Source organism: Mustelus asterias, chromosome 30 (assembly GCF_964213995.1).
Source record: "Mustelus asterias chromosome 30, sMusAst1.hap1.1, whole genome shotgun sequence".
Classification (NCBI taxonomy): Eukaryota; Metazoa; Chordata; class Chondrichthyes; order Carcharhiniformes; family Triakidae; genus Mustelus; species Mustelus asterias.
This window is the reverse complement of record NC_135830.1, coordinates 12,634,869-12,653,720: the sequence shown is the minus strand read 5'-3', so window position 1 is coordinate 12,653,720 and position 18,852 is coordinate 12,634,869. Positions and strand designations below refer to the sequence as shown.

The following is an 18,852-nucleotide window of genomic DNA, read 5'->3' as shown; positions in this document are numbered from 1 at the left end:
CTTCATTCCAGGGATCATTCTTCGACCCTTTCCAAGGCCAGCTCATCCTTTCTTAGATACGGGGCCCAAAACTGCTCATAATACCTCAAATGGGGTCTGACCAGAGCCTTATACAGCCTCAGAATACATCCCTGCTCTTGTATTCCAGCCCTCTCGACATGAATGCTCAGATTGCATTTGCCTTCCTAACTGCCACCTGAACCTGCACATTAAGCTTTAGAGAATTTTGAACAAGGACACTCAAATTCCTTTGTTCATCTGAATTTTTAAGTATTTCCCCATTTAGAAAATAGTCCATGCCTCCAATAATCCTTCCAAAGTGCATAACCTCACACTTTTCCTCATTGTATTCCACCTGCCACATCTTTGCCCACTGTCCTAACCTGTCCAAGTCCTTCTGCAAAACCCCCACCCCCGCTTCCTCAATACTACCTGTCCGTCAACATATCTTTGTATCATCTGCAAACTTAGCAACAGTGCCTTCATTTCGTTCTTCCAAATCCTTAATGTATATTGTGAAAAGTTGTGGTCCCAGCACCGACCCCTGAGGAACACCACTAGTCAATGGCTGCCATCCTGAAAAAAGACTCCTTCATTCCCACTCTCTGCCTTCTGCCAGTCAACCAATCGTCTATCCATGGAAGGATCTTACCCTCAACACCTTTGGCACGTGACTTATTTAACAGTCTCTTATGCTGGAAATCGAAATAAATCGCGTTTTCTGGTTCTCCTTTTAAGAACATAAGAAATAGGAGCAGGAGTAGGCCATCTAGCCCCTCAGGCCTGCCCCGCCATTCAACAAGATCATGGCTGATCTGAGGCGAATCAGTTCCACTTACCCGGCTGCTCCCCATATCCCTTACTTCCTTATCGATCAGAAATCTGTCTACCTGTGATTTAAACATATTCAACGAGGTAGCCTCCACCACTTCAGTGGGCAGAGAATTCCAGAGATTCACTACCCTCTGAGAGAAGAAGTTCCCCCTCAACTCTGTTCTGAACCGGCCCCCATTTATTTTGACGCTGTGCCCTCCAGTTCTGGTTTCCCTTCTAAGTGAAAAGAATCTCTCTATCTCTACCCTATCCAGCCCCTTCATTATCTTATATGTCTCTATCAGATCACCCCTCAGCCTTCTAAACTCCAACGAGTACAGACCCAAACTGTTCAATCACTCCTCATAAGCTACACCCCTCATCTCCGGTATCAACCTGGTGAACCTTCTCTGCACTCCGTCCAAGGCCAATATATCATTTCGCAAATAAGGGGACCAAAACTGCACACAGTACTCCAGTTGCGGCCTCACCAGTGCCTTGTATAGTTGCAGCAAAACCTCCCTGCTTTTATATTCTACCCCCTCGCGATAAAGGCCAACATTCCATTCGCCTTCTTGGTCACCTGCTGCACCTGCAGACCGAGTTTTTGCGATTCGTGCACAAGGACCCCCAGGTCCCTCTGCACAGTAGCATGATGTAATTTTTCTCCATTTAAATAATATTCCAATTGACTATTATTTCTTCCGAAGTGGATAACCTCACATTTGCCAACGTTATATTCCATCTGCCAGATCCTCGCCCACTTGCTCAGCCTATCCAAATTTCTCTGCAGACTTTCCGCATCTTCCAACTTTTTCTAACTTCCTTGTTGCCTCCTTAAAGAACTGTAAAAGATTTGTCAGACATGCGCTCCCCATGACAAGTCTGTCTCATTGCACATCACCAATTCCAGAATTGCCTGTTCCCTAGTTGGCTCTGTCACAAGCTGCTCCAAAAAACCATCTCTTTGACATTGCACAAATTCCGTTTCTTGGGAGCCACTACCTCCCTGATTTTCGCAATCCACCTGCATATTGAAGTCCCCCATGATTATTGGAACATTGCCTTTTGTATCGGCCTTTTCTATCTCCTGATGTATTTTCTGCCCCTCATTCTCTCACTATCCTCATCACTACCCTCAGACTGTACTTTGCCCTTTACCTCCGCCAATCGTTCCCGATGTTTACATTTGAAGGCCAGTTCCGCTGTTCAAAGTCTCTCTATTTTTCCTTCTCCCTTTTCCTGGCCTCCTTTTTTCCTTTTGCCTGTAATTCAGATCGTTTTAATTCTTTTCTTGCTGTTCCTCCCTTTCCTTTCGCCTGTAATTCAAAGTGGTTTAATTAGTTTTCATATTCAGTCAGTTTCATTTGTAACTGAATTCTCGCCATTTCCAACTATTCTGACTGTGCTTCTGACAATTCCAAATGCTGTGCTGTCGCCACAATTATCTCTCCTTTAAGTACTTGTCAGGCAATGTCAACTGCAATGTGTTTCCAATTCCAAAAGCTTTACTTTAGTCACTATCTGTAAGGTAACTTGCGTGACTTCCTCCACCCGCAGAAACTTCTCAGCCTCTTAAAGAGCCATTAATTCAAACCACACTCCCTATTTAAACTTGAATACAACACCTGAAAAGAAAACACAAATCTGCTCACCACTCACCGTCTTTGAGTTCACTAATCCCAAATCAATCAAGAAATACAGATTTCAATCCCGGAGCCCCCAGATGTTATCGGTCAGGTTGGATACTTCCAGGTGTTCCATGAAGCTCCAGTGACCTGTAACGCTTTACTTGAATTTGGCTGGAAGGTGCATGAGAGGTTTCAAATGAACATAAGAACTCGGAGCAGGAGTCGGCCAGCTGGCCCCTCGAGCCTGCTCCACCATTCAATAAAATCATGGCTGATCTTTTCGTGGATTCTGCTCGACTTACCCGCCCGCTCACCAGAACCCTAAATTCCTTTACTGTTCAAAAATGTATCTATCCTTGCTTTAAAAACATTCAATGATGTAGCCTCAGCTGCTTCACTGGGCAGGGAATTCCACAGATTCACAACCCTTTGTGTGAAGAAGTTCCTCCTCAACTCAGTCCTAAATCTGCTTCCCCTTATTTTGAGGCTATGCCCCCTAGTTCTAGTTTCACCCGCCAGTGGAAACAACTTCCCTGCTTCTATCTTATCTATTCCCTTCATAATCTTATGTTTCTATAAGATCTCCCCATATTCTTCTGAATCCCAATGCGTATAGCCCCAGTCTACTCAGTCTCTCCTTAGAGGCCAACCCTCTAAACTCTGGAATCAACCTCGTGAATCACCTCTGCAAACCCTCCAGTGCCAGTATATCCTTTCTCAAGTAAGGAGACCAAAATTGTACACAGTACTCCAAGTGTGGCCTCACCAGCACCTTATACAGCTGCAACATAATCTCGCTGTTTTTCAACTCCATCCCTCTTGCAATGAGGACAAAATTCCATTTGCCTTCTTAATTACCTGCTGCACCTACAAACCAACTCCTTGAGATTCTTGCAAAAGGACACCCAGGTCCCTCTGCACAGCAGCATGCTGCAATTTTTTACCATTTAAATAATAGTCAATTTTGCTGTTATTCCTACCAAAATTGATGACCTCACATTCCACTTCAGGTGAGTGAACTGACGCACGAAGAGCTTTTATTCAAAAGAAAGTTTAATTAAGAATATTGTTGACATGTATAGTAAGACAATTAGCAAGAACCTTTAACAATTACAAACAAGAAACACAACAACCACGCTAATGTATAACTCTGAAGGAAATATCTCTAGTGTGTTCCAACCAAAGCCAACATCCAATCCACAAAACCCTCCAAATCACCACAATACAGCATAGGTTAAGGCCTACTTATCACCGGTGTCCAGCCTCCTGCATTGAATGCTCAAAATCCCTTGAGAAGAAACTCAGAAGAGGTTGTAGTCCAATCTATTTGGCAAAACAGCTTTTTAAAAAGAGAAGGACAGGGAGAGGGAGAGAGACTGCTTCTTAGCTTGCTGCTAAACTGCTTCCCAAAACAAAACTACAAGACCAAAAGGGAAAAAAAAACACCTGACTGTCATAGTTTAGCTCCGCCTCCATTTAAGCTGCATGATTATTAAAAAGAATCACATGACAACATTAGCACTCATGCTCTCAACTCAGGACTCCCCATTACCACAACACTCTCCCTCTCACATCAACACTATCCTGAAACTTCAACACACACCCTCATCTCAACACACTCCCGCTCACCTCAATACTCACCTTCTCCTCTCTATACAATCTCTATCACACAAACATGACACCCTTTCTCCTCAACACTGTCTCACCTCAACACTATCCGTCTCGCATCTAAATTCTCCCCCTCACACCCGAAATCACCGCCTGCGATCCACACTGCCTTTATCTCAAAACCCACCCTTCTGATCTCAGCATCCACTCCCATCTAAAGACTCCCCGCTCTCCTTAATACTTCCCCTCACACATCAACACAGCCCTCTCACATGAACATTCCTTCTCTCAGCTTGACATGCCCTCTCACCTTATTACTGCTGTGCCTCAATGGAACCATGTCCCTCTCATGTCAAAGCTCCCCTTCACACCTCAACACTCTCACCCCTCAAAAACACTTCCCCTCAACTCAGCACTCTCCACCACCTCAACACACTTCCCCAATCCTCAACACACATACCTGCACCTCAACACATCCCCTCTCATTGCAACAGGCCAATTCTCACCTCAACACTCAACTTCTCACATCTACATTCTCCCACTGAGATCAATATCACACCTCTCACCAAAACACCCCCTCTCAGCTCAACACAATCCACCCCCTGCCACCTTAACACATTCCCCCCTCACATCAATCCTCCCTGCTCACTTCTACATTACCCCACGCCCCACAACACTACCCATCTCATCTCTACATTCCCCACCCAGCTTCACACTCTCACCTCAAGATCCCCAAGAGTTAAATCTCCTGTCCCACACCGCATGGGAGTTGGAGCGGACAGGCACAGTCCATGTAAAGATCCCATTACCTCTGGCGGGATTATCTGATTTTGGGGTGAGCGTGGGGACCAAATCCCACCCTCTGACCACAACATTCTCCCTTCCCATGTCAGCTCTCTCTTCTCATCTCAGCACTCTGCCTCACCTCCGCTCCCGCCATCTCACCTCAACTTTCCACCCTCTCACCTCAACAACCCCCCTCATCTCATCACTCTCCCTCACACTTCCACACGCCCCTTCCACCTCAACAATCTCTCTCTCTCTCTCACATCAACAATTTCCTCCCATCTTAACATTACCCTGTCTGGTCACTGGTCTCACTCTCAAATCCACACTCCCCCTCGAAGCTCAACGATACCCGTCTCGCCTCAACACTCCCAGAATCACCTCAACACTCTCTGTCTCTGATCCACTCTCCTCCTTCACACCTCAACAATCTCGCCTCTCATCCCAACTGTCTCCTCACATTTCAACACTGACCCACTCCTCAACATTTTCTACCCTAACCTCATCATTCCCACTCCACTCAAGGTATCGCCCTTCTCATAATGCTCCCCCTCTCACATCAACATTCCCCCACTAACCTCAACACACTTCCTGGCCTCAATAACCCCCGATCCAAAACCCTTGCTCCAACCTGCACTCTCCCATCTCACTTCAACAATCTACATTCAAGTCAGCACTCCCACTTTCTGCTCAACACTCTCCCCCTCCAACCTCAGCACTCCCCCTCCCACCTCAGCGCGCTCACCCTCCCACCTCCACGTTCTCTGACCGTCACCTCAACAATCCCACCTTAACTCAAAGTTCCCCCTGTCATCTCAACATTAACAATCTCAACAAAGCTGTCCCCAACTCACATTAAAATATTTTGTCTCATATCCGCCTGCCCCCATTCTCCTCAATGCTCTGCCCCTCAACACAATACTCTTACCGTAACCATTCCCACTCTCACTTCAAAACTTCCCTCTCACCTTAATCCACTTCGTCGACACTCAATACTCATCCCTCACATCAAGACTCACCACGTGTCACCTCAACACTCACCCACTCAGTCCTCAACAAGAACCCCTCTCACCATAAACCTCACCCAGTCTCACCTGACTGGCCCAATCCAATTTCGAAGCTTCCCCTCTCATGTAAACACTGCCCTCAACTCAGCACGCCCCTTCACCTCAACAGTCCCACGCTAAACTCTCCCACTGTCACCTCAACACTCCCACACTCATTTCAACACAATCGCAGCTAACCTGAGCACATCTCCTTCAACATTCCCCACTCACCAGGATATTCCCCTCACACCCCAAAACTCCCCCTCTCACCTCCACACTCCCCCACTTACACCAACACACTCCCCTCCTCACCTCAACAAACTCCCCCCTCACCTCAACAGTCCCACTCAAAACTCTCCCATCGTTACTTCAAGAATCTCAAACTCATCTCAACACACTCGCCGCTAACCTGAGCACATCCCCCTCATCATTCCCCCTCCCGCTCCCATCAGCACTCCCCCCTCTCAGGTCCAAACATTCTCCCTCAGCACAAAACCCGCCATCTCGTCTCAGCAATCCCCACTCCGCTCAGCACACTTTCTCTTATCTCAAGACACCCCCTCTCACCTCGGCAGCCCCCACAGAGGTCAACACCCCCCCTCTCACCACTACAATCTTTCTCTTTTACCACAATATTATCCTCTCATCATAAAATTCCCATCTCATCTCAAATATCCACCCTCTCGCGCCCGCACACCCCCCCCAAATACTTACTCCCCTCCCCCGCTCCCGCACTCCACCACCGCCACGCTCCCCCCCGCTCCCGCACTCCCCCCTTCCCGCGCACGCCCCTCCTCCCGCGCACGCCCCCCCTCCCGCGTACGCCCCCTCCCGCGCACGCCCCCCTACCGCACATGCACTCCCACCCCCACGCCCTGCCTCCCTGCACTACCACCCCCGCACTCCCCCTGCACTCTCCCCCTCTGCACACACCCCCAGCACCCCCGTTCCCGCGCAATCCCCCGCTCCCGCACCCCCCTGCACCCCAGCTCCCGCACACACTCCCACACCCCCGCTCCCGCATGCACCCCCGCGCCCGCACACTCCCCCAGACACCCGCTCCCGCACGCACTCCCGCTCCCACACACTCCCCCGCACCCCCGCTCCCGCACACTCCCCTTGCACCCCCGCTCCCGCACTTCCCCCGCACCCCCACTTCCGCACACTCCCCCTGCACACCCGCTAGCGCACACTCACCCCTCGCACCCCCGCACACTCACCCCTCCCGCCCCCGCACAGTCCCCTTCCCGCTCCCGCACACTCCCCACTCCCGCACCCGCACACTCCCCCTGCCGCACACTGCCCCCTCCCCGCCCCCGCACACTCCCCCCTCCCACCCCCACACACTCCCCCCTCCCGCCACCACGCACTCTCCCCTCCCGCTCCCGCACACTGCCCCCTCCCGCTCCCGCACACTCTCCCCTCCCGCTCCCGCACACTCTCCCCTCCCGCTCCCGCACACTGCGCCCTCCCGCTCCCGCACACTGCCCCCTCCCGCTCCCGCACAATGCCCCCTCCCGCTCCCGCACACTCCACCTTCCCGCCCCCACACACTCCCCCACCTGTCCCTGCACACTCCCCCCTCCCGCCCCCGCGCACTCCCCCTTCCCGCCACCGCACACTCCCCGCTCCCGCACACTCACCCTTCCTGCCCCGTACACTGCCCCGTCCTGCTACCGCACACTCCCCCTCCCGCCCGCGCACACTCCTCGCTCCCGCACACTCCCCTCGCACCACCGCTCCCGCACACTTCCCCCGCACCCGCACTCCCCCCGCACCCTCGCTCCCGCACACTCCCTCGGCACACCCGCTCCCGCACACTCACCCCTCCCGCTCCCGCACACTCCCTCCTCCCGCCCCCGCACATTGCCCCCCTCCCGCTCCCGCACACTCCCACCTCCCGCTCCCGCACACTCCCCCCGCCACTCACGCCCCTCGCACCCCCGCTCCCGCACACTTCCCCCGCACCCGCACTCCCCCCGCACGCTCGCTCCCGCACAGTCCCCCTGCACACCCGCTCCCGCGCACTCACCCCTCCCGCTCCCACACACTCCTTCCTCCCGCTCCCGCACATTGCCCCTCCCGCTCCCGCACAATTCCCCTTCCCGCCACCGCAAACTCACCCCACCTGTCCCTGCACACTCCCCCCTCCCGCCCCCGCACATTGCCCCCTCCTGCTCCCGCACACTCCCCACTCCCGCCCCCGCACACTCCGCCCACCTGTCCCTGCACACTCCCCCCACCTGCTCCCGCACACTCCCCCCTGCCGCCCCCGCACACTCCCCCCTCCCGCCCCAGCACACTCCCACCTCCCACTCCCGCACACTCCCCCCTGCCACTTACTCCCCTCGCAGCCCCGCTCCCGCACACTTCCACCGCACCTGCACTCCCCCGCACCCTCGCTCCCACACACTCCCCCTGCACACCCGCTCCCGCACATTCACCCCTCCCGCTCCTGCACACTTCCTCCTCCCGCCACCGCACATTGCCCCCTCCCGCTCCCGCACACTCCCCCTTCCCGCCACCGCAAACTCACCCCACCTGTCCCTGCACACTCCCCCTCCCGCCCCCGCACACTGCCCCCTCCTGCTCCCGCGCACTCCCCACTCCCGCCCCCACATACTCCGCCCACCTGTCCCCGCACACTCCCCCCACCTGCTCCCGCACACTCCCCCCTGCCGCCCCCGCACACTCCCCCCTCCCGCCCCAGCACACTCCTACCTCACGCTCCCGCACACTCCCCCCTGCCGCTCACTCCCCCCGCCGCACACTGCCCCCTCCCGCTCCCGCACACTCCCCACTCCCGCTCCCGCACACTCCGCACTCCCGCTCCCACACACTCCCCACTCCCGCTCCCGCACACTCCCCACTCCCGCACCCGCACACTCCCCACTCCCCCTCCCGCACACCCCCCACTCCCGCTCCCGCACACCACTCACTCCCGCTCCCGCACACCCCCCACTCCCGCTCCCGCACACTCCCCACTCCCGCACACTCCCCACTGCCGCTCCCGCACACTCCCCACTCCCGCACCCGCACACTCCCCACTCCCCCTCCCGCACACACACCCTCCCGCACACTCTCAACTCCCCTCCCGCACACTCCCCACTCCCCCTCCCGCACACTTCCCACTCACCCTCCCGCACACACCACCCCCTCGCACCCGCACTCCCCCCTCACACCCGTACTCTCCACCCTTCTTGCTCCCGCACTCCCCCCCTCGCACCCGCACTCCCCCCTCGCATCTGTACTCCCACCCTCTCCCACCGGCCCTCTCGCACCCGCACTCTCCCAGCTCCCCCACTCCCCCCACCACCCTCCCCCACTCCCCCCTGCCCCACTGCCGCCTGCCCCACTCCCCCATGCCCCAGTCTCCCCACCACCCTTCCCCCCTCCCCCGCACTCCCGCACCCGCACACCCCCCTCACCCACTCCCCCCTCACCCACTCCCCCCTCACCCACTCCCCCCTCACCCACTCCTCCCTCACCCACTCCCCCCTCACCCACTCCCCCCTCACCCACTCCCCCCTCACCCACTCCCCCACTTCCTCCCTCACCCCTCACCCACTCCCTCCTCACCCACTCCCCCCTCACCCACTCCCCCATCACCCACTCCCCCCTCACCCACTCCCCCCTCAGCCACTCCCCCCTCACCAACTCCCCCTCACCCACTCCCCCCTCACCCACTCCCCCCTCACCACCTCACCCACTCCCCCCTCACCCACTCCCCCAAGAGATTTAGAACATAGAACATGGAACACTATAGCGCAGTAGAGGCCCTTCGGCCCTCGATGTTGCGCCGACCAGTGGAACCAATCTAAAGTCCCTCTAATCTACACTATTCCAATATCATCCATATGTTTATCCAATAACCATTTGAATGCTCTTAATGTTGACGAGTCCACTTCTGCTGCAGGCAGAGCATTCCACGCCCTTAGTAAAGAAGTTCTGAGTAAAGAACCTTCCCCTAACATCTGTCCTATATCTCTCACCCCTCAATTTAAAGCTATGTCCCCTCGTGCTCGCCAACACCATCCAAGGAAAAAGGCTCTCACTATCCACCCTATCTCATCTTCTGATCATCTTGTATGCCGCTATTAAGTCACCTCTTAACCTTCTTCTCTCTAACGAAAACAACCTCCAGCCCCTCAGCCTTTCCTCATACGATTTTCCCACCATACCAGGCAACATCCTGGTAAATCTCCTCTGCATCCTTTCCAATACTTCCACATCTTTCCTATAATACGGCGACCAGAACTGTACGCAATACTCCAAATGCGGCCGCACCAGAGTTTTGTACAGTTGCAGCATGACCTCCTGGCTCCGAAGCTCAATCCCTCTACCAATAAAAGCTAACACACCGTACGCCTTCTTAACAACCCTATCAACCTGAGTGCCAACTTTCAGGGATCTATGCACATGGACACCCAGATCCCTCTGTTCATCCACACTACCAAGTATCTTACCATTAGCCCAGTACTCTGTATTCCTGTTACTCCTTCCAAAGTGAATCACATCACACTTTTCCGCATTAAACTCAATTTGCCACCTCTCAGCCCAGCTCTGCAGCTTATCTATGTCCCGCTGTAACCTGCCACTTCCCTCCGCACTGTCTACAACTCCAACGACTTTAGTGTCATCCGCAAATTTACTAATCCATCCTTCCACACCCTCATCCAGGTCATTAATAAAAATGACAAACAGCAGTGGCCCCAAAACAGATCCTTGCGGTACACCACTAGTAACTGAAGTCCAGGATGAATATTTCCCACCAACCACCACCCTCTGTTTTCTTACAGCTAGCCAATTCCTGATCCAAACCACGAAATCGCCCTCAATCCCATGTGTCCGTATTTTTTGCAAAAGCTTACCATGGGGAACCTTATCAAACACTTTGCTGAGATCCATATACACCACATCAACCGCTTTACCCTCATCCACCTCTTTGGTCACCTTCTCAAAGAACTCAATAAGGTTTGTGAGGCACGACCTGGACAAAACCGTACTGATTATCCCTAATCAGATTATTCCTTTCTAGTTGATTATAAATCCTATCTCTTATCATCCTTTCCAATACTTTGCCCACAACAGAAGTAAGGCTCACCGGTCTATAATTACCAGGGTTGTCCCTACTCCCCTTCTTGAACAAGGGGACAGCATTTGCTATCCTCCAGTCTTCTGTCACAGTTCCTGTAGATTATGACGACCCAAAGATCAAAGCCAAAGGCTCTGCAATCTCCTCTCTAGCCTCCCAGAGAATCCTAGGATAAATCCCATCCGGCCCAGGGGACTTATCTATTTTTACCCTTTCCAGAATTGCTAACACCTCCTCCTTATGAAGATCAATCTCATCCAGTCCAGCAGCCTGCATCTCAGTACTCCCCTCAACAACACTGTCCCTCTCCAGTGTGAATACCGACGAAAAATATTCATTTAGTGCCTCTCCTATCTCTTCAGACTCCACGCAACTTCCCACTACTGTCCTTGACTGGCCCTTATCTTACCCTAGTCATTCTTTTGCTCCTGACATACCTATAGAAAGCTTTAGGGTTTTCCTTGATCCTACCTGCCAAAGACTTCTCATGTCCCCTCCTGGCTCTTAACTCTTTTTTTAGGTCCTTCCTGGCTAACTTGTAACTGTCCAGTGCCCTAACTGAGCCTTCACGTCTCATCTTAACATAAGTCTCCTTCTTCCTCTTCACAAGAGATTCAACCTCCTTAGTAAACCACGGTTCCCTCACACGTCTGCTTCCTCCCTGCCTGACAGGTACATATTTATCAAGGACGCGTAGTAGCTGTTCCTTGAACAAGTTCCACATGACAATTGTGCCCATCCCCTGCAGTTTCCTTCCCCAACCTATGCCAGCTAAATCTCGCCTAATCGCATCATAATTTCCTTTCCCCCAGCTATAACTCTTGCCCTTTGGTATATGCCTATCCTTTTCCATTGCTAAGTTAAACGTAATAGAATTGTGGTCACTGTCACCAAAGTGCTCACTTACCTCCAAATCTAACACCTGGCCTGGTTCATTACCCAGTACCAAGTCCAATGTGGCCTCGCCTCTTGTTGGTCTGTTTACATACTGTGTCAGGAAGCCTTCCTGCACACATTGGACAAAAACTCTGCACCCAACCACGTACTGTCCCTATCCTGGGAGTGTTTGATAAGGACAATCTACCCCCGCTGTAGCTGTTCTGGGAGTGCTGGATGGAGAGATTGTAGAGGAAAATTTACTCTGTGTCTGTCCCCGTGCTGTACACGTCCCGGGAGTGTTTGATGGGGACATTGGAGAGGGAAATTTACTCTATATCTAACCCCGTCCTGTACATTGCCCCTCTCCTCAAAGTTCCCATTCGCACCTCAATTTAGTATGGTTAATCCAGCTAACTCCCAAATCTTTGGACTGTGGGAGGAAACAGGAGCACACACAGGAAAGCCATGCAGACAGGTGAGAACGTGCAAACTCCACACAGACGGTGAACCGAAGCTGGAATCGAACCCGGGTCTTTGGCACCATGAGGCAGAAGTGCCAACCAGTGTCTTATTGTGCCACCAGCCCCCCAACTCAACACATCCCCGCACACCACAAAATTCCCCTCTCACCTCCAGACTCCCAGTTTCACCTCAACTATCATAGAATCTCTGCAGTGCAGAAAGAGGCCATCTGGCCCATCGAGTCTGCACCGACCACAATCCCACCCAGGCCCTACCCTCTTATCCCTACATATTTTAGTCGCTAATCCCTCTAACCTACACATCTCAGGACACTAAGGGGCAATTTTAGCATAGCCAATCAACCGAACCCGCACATCTTTGGACTTTGGGAGGAAACCGGAGCACGCGGAGGAAACCCACGCAGACACGAGGAGAATGTGCAAACTGGGAATCGAACCCAGGTCCCTGGAGCTGTGAAGCAGCAGTGCTAACCACTGTGCTACTGTGCCGCCCATGCTCTTCCACCTCAAGACGCTCCCCCTCTCACCTGCACACAGTGCATCTCACCCTCTGCTATACCTGCACTGGGGATTCATGTTTGGACAATGTAGAGGGAGATAGTTTGTGTATCTAGGCCTGTGCTGCATTAAAATGAGGTATTTGATGGGAGAGTGTAGAGGCAGCTGACCCTTGTAAATGTTTGATGGCTGCAAGCTTGCGGGATGTCGAGCCTGAAGGTTGCCTGACTAATCCGCGGAGTTGAACCTTCACTTTACCAGCCACGGGACAGTCTGGTCACACAGTTAAGATGGGGTGGGGGTGAAGGGCATTCGCCTCACACAGGATCTCTGTCGCTAACATTGGAGTGTTTGGTGGGATGGTGCAGATGATGTTTGCTCCGTGTTTAAGGGCTGTCACCGTGCCCTCCGCACTCTGGATGGCAGAGTGAGGGGACAGATCGACATTGCACTGAATATCTGCAGCAAATATTCTGGGAGTGCTTGTTGGATCAGTGTGTATTGATATAACACCATGTTGTTCCCCTCTCATTTGAAATCTTCCCCCTCACATCAACACGCTCCCTCGGACCTCAGCACACCGCCTCTCACCTCAACTCCCATCGTCCACAGCAACACCACTCACCTCAACACTCACCCTCTCACCTCAAAATTCCCCTTCACCTCAACACTCTCTCTCTCTCACCCCACTCACATCAAAAATAGGATTGACCTTGTGAGTTCCTTCAATCTTTTTGACCCGAGGCTGCCGTCAACAGCATAAAGTTTCACTGCGCAACACCCGTCTGTTCCTCCAGGAATACACTTGCTTTAAATAATTTCTGAATAGCGCATCTATTTCAGGCCAGGGAAAGGTGGCGGCGTTGAAGCTTGATGCTAAATACCAGCATTATCTATATCAATGTCTGATTTTCCCATGTCCCATGTTACATTGATTTGGGTGAGAATATAGGAGGCATGGTTACTAATTTTGCAGATGACACCAAGATTGGGGGCATAGAAGGTTATCTCGGATTGCAACGGGATGTTGATCAATTGGGCCACGGGCAGATGGAATTTAATTTTGATCAATGCGAGGTGATGCACTTTGGTAGATTGAACCAGGGCAGGACATACTCAGTTAATGGTAGGGCGTTGGGGAGAGTTACAGAACAAAGAAATCTAGGGCGGGGGTGAGGGAAATACAGACATTGACAGCAAAACAGAGGTGTGGATTGAAGAGAGGTGGTGGGATGAGACACAGGATCTGGGGAGTTTCCAGTGTGGGGTCAGTGCCCAGCTCCCTGGCTCTGGAGAAAAGCCTCAGTCACAGCCCTCTGGGATTCCTGATTGACATAAATAAACAACGATATATACAAATAAAGAAATGGTTGGAGGCTAATTTTAAAAAAGTCTCCCCAAGAAGCGGACACAGCTTGTTCAAGGTTTAAAGAGGGGAGTTTATCTCTTTCTGTGACTAAGATGTTGTCGATTCAGACTCGGAATATACGTGGCATTCGGTGGCTGGGTGCGAGGATTACACCAGGCATGAGGCTGGGAGAATTAAATTTCTCCCCTTTGTCCCGTCGGGATATTGTCAAATTGTTGCCCATGGGATCTGGCTGTGCATCAGTAACCGGCTCCCTTTCCTGAACTCCAACTTGTAAGCACGCAAATTTAAAATGGAACTGGCTCAGTGATTGGAAAACACTTGGGAAGGAGGAGGGAGGGATGAAATTAAAATTCCCCGGCCTTGGCAATAACATGTTTCCAATTCCAGAGCCCTGATTGTGTTTTTAGAAGGGGGAGTGTGAATTGGAGAATTGCTAGGGGCAGGGGGTCGGGACAGGTGTTTAATATCACTGCCTCTGTCACTCCAGCTTTTAGGATTGTTGTGTTTCACTGGAGTGGAACGATTCCTGCTCTTTGCCCCAAGGTTCAATGCAGCCTCTGTGACTAGGCCTCAATTCAAGCCCTAATCTCATTGGGTCCTCAGGATGCCTCTTCCATTTGCTTCATTCCCAAACAGTGTCTGTGCTAAATTGGATGGGGTGAAAGATTAACTAAAAATTGTAGCAGCCGCTTTAATTCTCCTTTTGGGATATTATTGAGGGTTCTCCTCACTTACTCTCTCTCTCTCTCTTCATCCCTTTATGTATCTTTGTGATTGAAGGAAATGAAGGAAAGGTGACAAAGAGAGAGATTGTGAAAATAGTGGTGGAACTGTGGTTTCTTCACACCTTCCAACATAACAACAAATGCAGCAGAAACAGATGGAAAGAGAGAGAGGAAGAGGAGAAATGAGGGGGATATGGAAACAGCTGGAAGTGGTGGGTTAAACTGAGGCTGTTGGAGGGAAGGGGGCTTCAATGAGGGACACACCCTCCATTTTAATTCTGAGGGTCGTGTTGGGATCGTGTCTCAGTCTCTTTTTCCCATGCTCTCTCTCAATCTCTCTCAGGTCTGATTCTCTGTCAGTCTCAATCTCCCTCTCAGTCTTATTCTATCTCTGTCTGCCGCATTCTCTTTCTCTCTGCCTCATTCTCTCTGTGTGTCGATGTCTGTAAACATTTACTCAATAATAAAATATTTGCAATTTATATGCCTGCTGTCAGTTTCGACATTCCAGCAAACCTGCAGAAACTGAGAGAGAGAGAGAGAGAGAGATCCACTGTGAGAAAGCTGAATTTTAAAATTCCCACTATTTTGGTGATCTTTTTATGATGTGGAGATGCCGGCGTTGGACTGGGGTAAACACAGTAAGAAGTTTAACAACACCAGGTTAAAGTCCAACAGGTTTATTTGGTAGCAAAAGCCACACACGCTTTCGGAGCTCTTGGCCCCTTCTTCAGGTGTATTTGGTAGCAAAAGCCACACAAGCTTTCGGAGCTCTTAGCCCCTTCTTCAGGTGTATTTGGTAGCAAAAACCACACAAGCTTTCGGAGCTCTTAGCCCCTTCTTCAGGTATTTGGTAGCAAAAGCCACCTCCAGACGCCTCCAGACGCTGAACGATGCCCTCATAAGAACAGGATATGGCGCTAGACTCATTGATCAACAGTTCCAACGCGCCACAGCGAAAAACCGCACCGACCTCCTCAGAAGACAAACACGGGACACAGTGGACAGAGTACCCTTCGTTGTCCAGTACTTCCCCGGAGCGGAGAAGCTACGGCATCTCCTCCGGAGCCTTCAACATGTCATTGATGAAGACGAACATCTCGCCAAGGCCATCCCCACACCCCCACTTCTTGCCTTCAAACAACCGCACAACCTCAAACAGACCATTGCCCGCAGCAAACTACCCAGCCTTCAGGAGAACAGTGACCATGACACCACACAAACCTGCCACAGCAACCTCTGCAAGACGTGCCGGATCATCGACACAGATGCCATCATCTCACGTGAGAACACCATCCACCAGTTACACGGTACATACTCTTGCAATTCGGCCAACGTTGTCTACCTGATACGCTGCAAGAAAGGATGTCCCGAGGCATGGTACATTGGGGAAACTATGCAGACGCTGCGACAACGGATGAATGAACACCGCTCGACAATCACCAGGCAAGACTGTTCTCTTCCTGTTGGGGAGCACTTCAGCGGTCACGGGCATTCGGCCTCTGATATTTGGGTAAGCGTTCTCCAAGGCGGCCTTCGCGACACACGACAGCGCAGAGTCGCTGAGCAGAAACTGATAGCCAAGTTCCGCACACACGAGGACGGCCTCAACCGGGATATTGGGTTCATTTCACACTATTTGTAACTCCCACAGTTGCGTGGACCTGCAGAGTTTCACTGGCTGTCTTGTCTGGAGACAATACACATCTTTTTAGCCTGTCTTGATGCTCTCTCCACTCACATTGTTTCGTCTCTTAAAGACTTGATTAGTTGTAAGTATTTGCATTCCAACCATTATTCATGTAAATTGTCTGTGTCTTTATAAGCTCTGTTTGTGAACAGAATTCCCACTCACCTGAAGAAGGGGCTAAGAGCTCCGAAAGCTTGTGTGGCTTTTTGCTGCCAAATAAACCTGTTGGACTTTAACCTGGTGTTGTTAAACTTCTTACGATCATTTTATGCACAGGGTGATTGCAGAATTCCAAAATTACAACAGTGAGGTCACATTATACGTTGCACCTGGAGGAAATATCTGCAGACACGGAGAGAACGTGAAAACTCCACAGACAGTGACCAAAGCCGGGAACCGAATGCAATTCACTGGCGCTGTGAGGCAGCAGTGTTAACCACTGTGCCACCGTGTCGCTGTGAGGCAGCAGTGTTAACCACTGTTCCACCGTGCCACCCACTGTGCCCTTGGATAAAATGGCTTGCTATGCAATTTCGGAGGACAGTTAAGAGTCAGACATGTTGCTGTGGCTTTGGAATGGCATGTAGACCAGACCAAGTAAGAACGGCAGATTTCCTCTCCGAAGGACATTCGTGAAGCAGGGGGAGGATAAAGGGGTGGAGAGAGAAATTGAGAGTGCGAGGGAGTGAGAGTGAAACAGAGAAAGAGAGGGTGATGGGGACAGGAAAGAGTGCGAGGGAGCACAAAAAATTGACAGCAAAGAAAGGGGGGGGGAGGGGGTGCAGTGAAAAAAGAAACAGAGTCTCCAGTGTGAACTCAGTTCTCAGCTCCCACTCTTTGGAAGAAAGCCTCAGCCAGAACCCACTGGGATTCCTGAATCATACAAATGAATGGTGGGAGTCTGATTTCCATACCAGACAACATCCTGGTAAATCTTTTCTTGACCCTCTCCAAAGTCTCGACATCCTTGTGGTAGTGTGGCGACCAGAATTGAACTCTATATTCCAAGTGCAGTCTCACTGACGTTCGATAAAGCTGCAACATAACTTGCCAATTTTTAAACGCAATGCCCCGGCCGATGAAGGTAAGCATGCCGTATGCCTTCTTGTCCACCTTCTCCACCTGCATTGCCACTTTCAGTGACTGTGTCCCTGAACACCCAGATCCCTCTGCCTACGAATACTCTTAAGGGTTCTGCCATTTACTGTATATTTCCTATCTGTATTAGACCTTCCAAAATGCATTACCTCACATTTGTCCGGATTAAACTCCATCTGCCATCTCTCCGCCCAAGTCTTGGACTGATCTGTATCCTGCTGTATCCTCTGATGGTCCTCATCGCTATCCGCAAATCCACCAACCTTTGTGTCGTCCGCAAACTTACCTCCCCCGCCACCCCTCATCCCCTGCACCCCCCGCAACCCCTCACCCCCTCCCCACAACCTCTCGCACCCTTCAACCCCTCCCCGCACCCCGTGCCCCACCTCCCCCCACAACTCGCCCCCTCAATACCAGTTGATGCCAATCAATTTACTTGCTGTTGCACTATCACCGACTATACCTTGTGCATTGATGTGTTTGTCCAGAAGTTTCTTAAATGAGAGAGTCCCTGCCTCCAGCAGCCACTCAGGCAGTGAGTTCCAGATTTCCAACACAGTCTGTCCCCACATCCCTGCTGAAACACTCTCACCTGTAACCTCTGCCCTTTGCTCAAAGCCAAAGATGGTACTGGGCATGCGCCCTCCTCACATTGCCCCTCACAAAGATGGCGGCGGCGCAGACGCACAGCCCCGCTGGAAATATGGCTGCGGTGAACTCAGGGCAGAAATGGGGAACAATACTGGGCTCCCGCTGGGTACAAACGGGGAACCGGGGATTTCATTCTCTGAGTTTCCGCCTTACAGCACTTGGTTATGAATCCTCTCCGCCCACCCGCCGAATCCATCGATCCCTCCGAGCCGCCATTCCACTAACTGACGGACATGACAGCAGATCACCCATTGCCATCCCGCACACTGCGCATGCTCCACTCCCAGCCCTGCCGCTCATTCACTCCGATTGGTTGGAGGACCAGCCTCTCCTGCTCGGTCCTCCAGCCCCACCCCCTCTCCTCTTGTTGGTTCGCAGCCACCGTCAATCAGCTGGGCATTGTGACGGTGTGAGATGGTGGGCGGGGCCACAGCCTGAGGCTGACTCGCAGATGATTCCAGTGAGAACCATAGAACCA

The 18,852-nt window shown here is 52.0% G+C and overlaps 1 protein-coding gene across 1 annotated transcript in view; it reads right to left on the bottom strand.

Moving 5' to 3' along the window:
• LOC144480896 (putative G-protein coupled receptor 139) overlaps positions 1-18,361 on the bottom strand; it is a 110,917-nt gene extending 92,556 nt beyond the window's left edge. Inside the window, exon 1 of the mRNA XM_078200525.1 lies at positions 18,316-18,361. Within this exon, the coding sequence (XP_078056651.1) occupies positions 18,316-18,361 (46 nt within the window). The remainder of the gene's footprint in view (positions 1-18,315) is intronic.
• Positions 18,362-18,852: the final 491 nt, after the last annotated feature.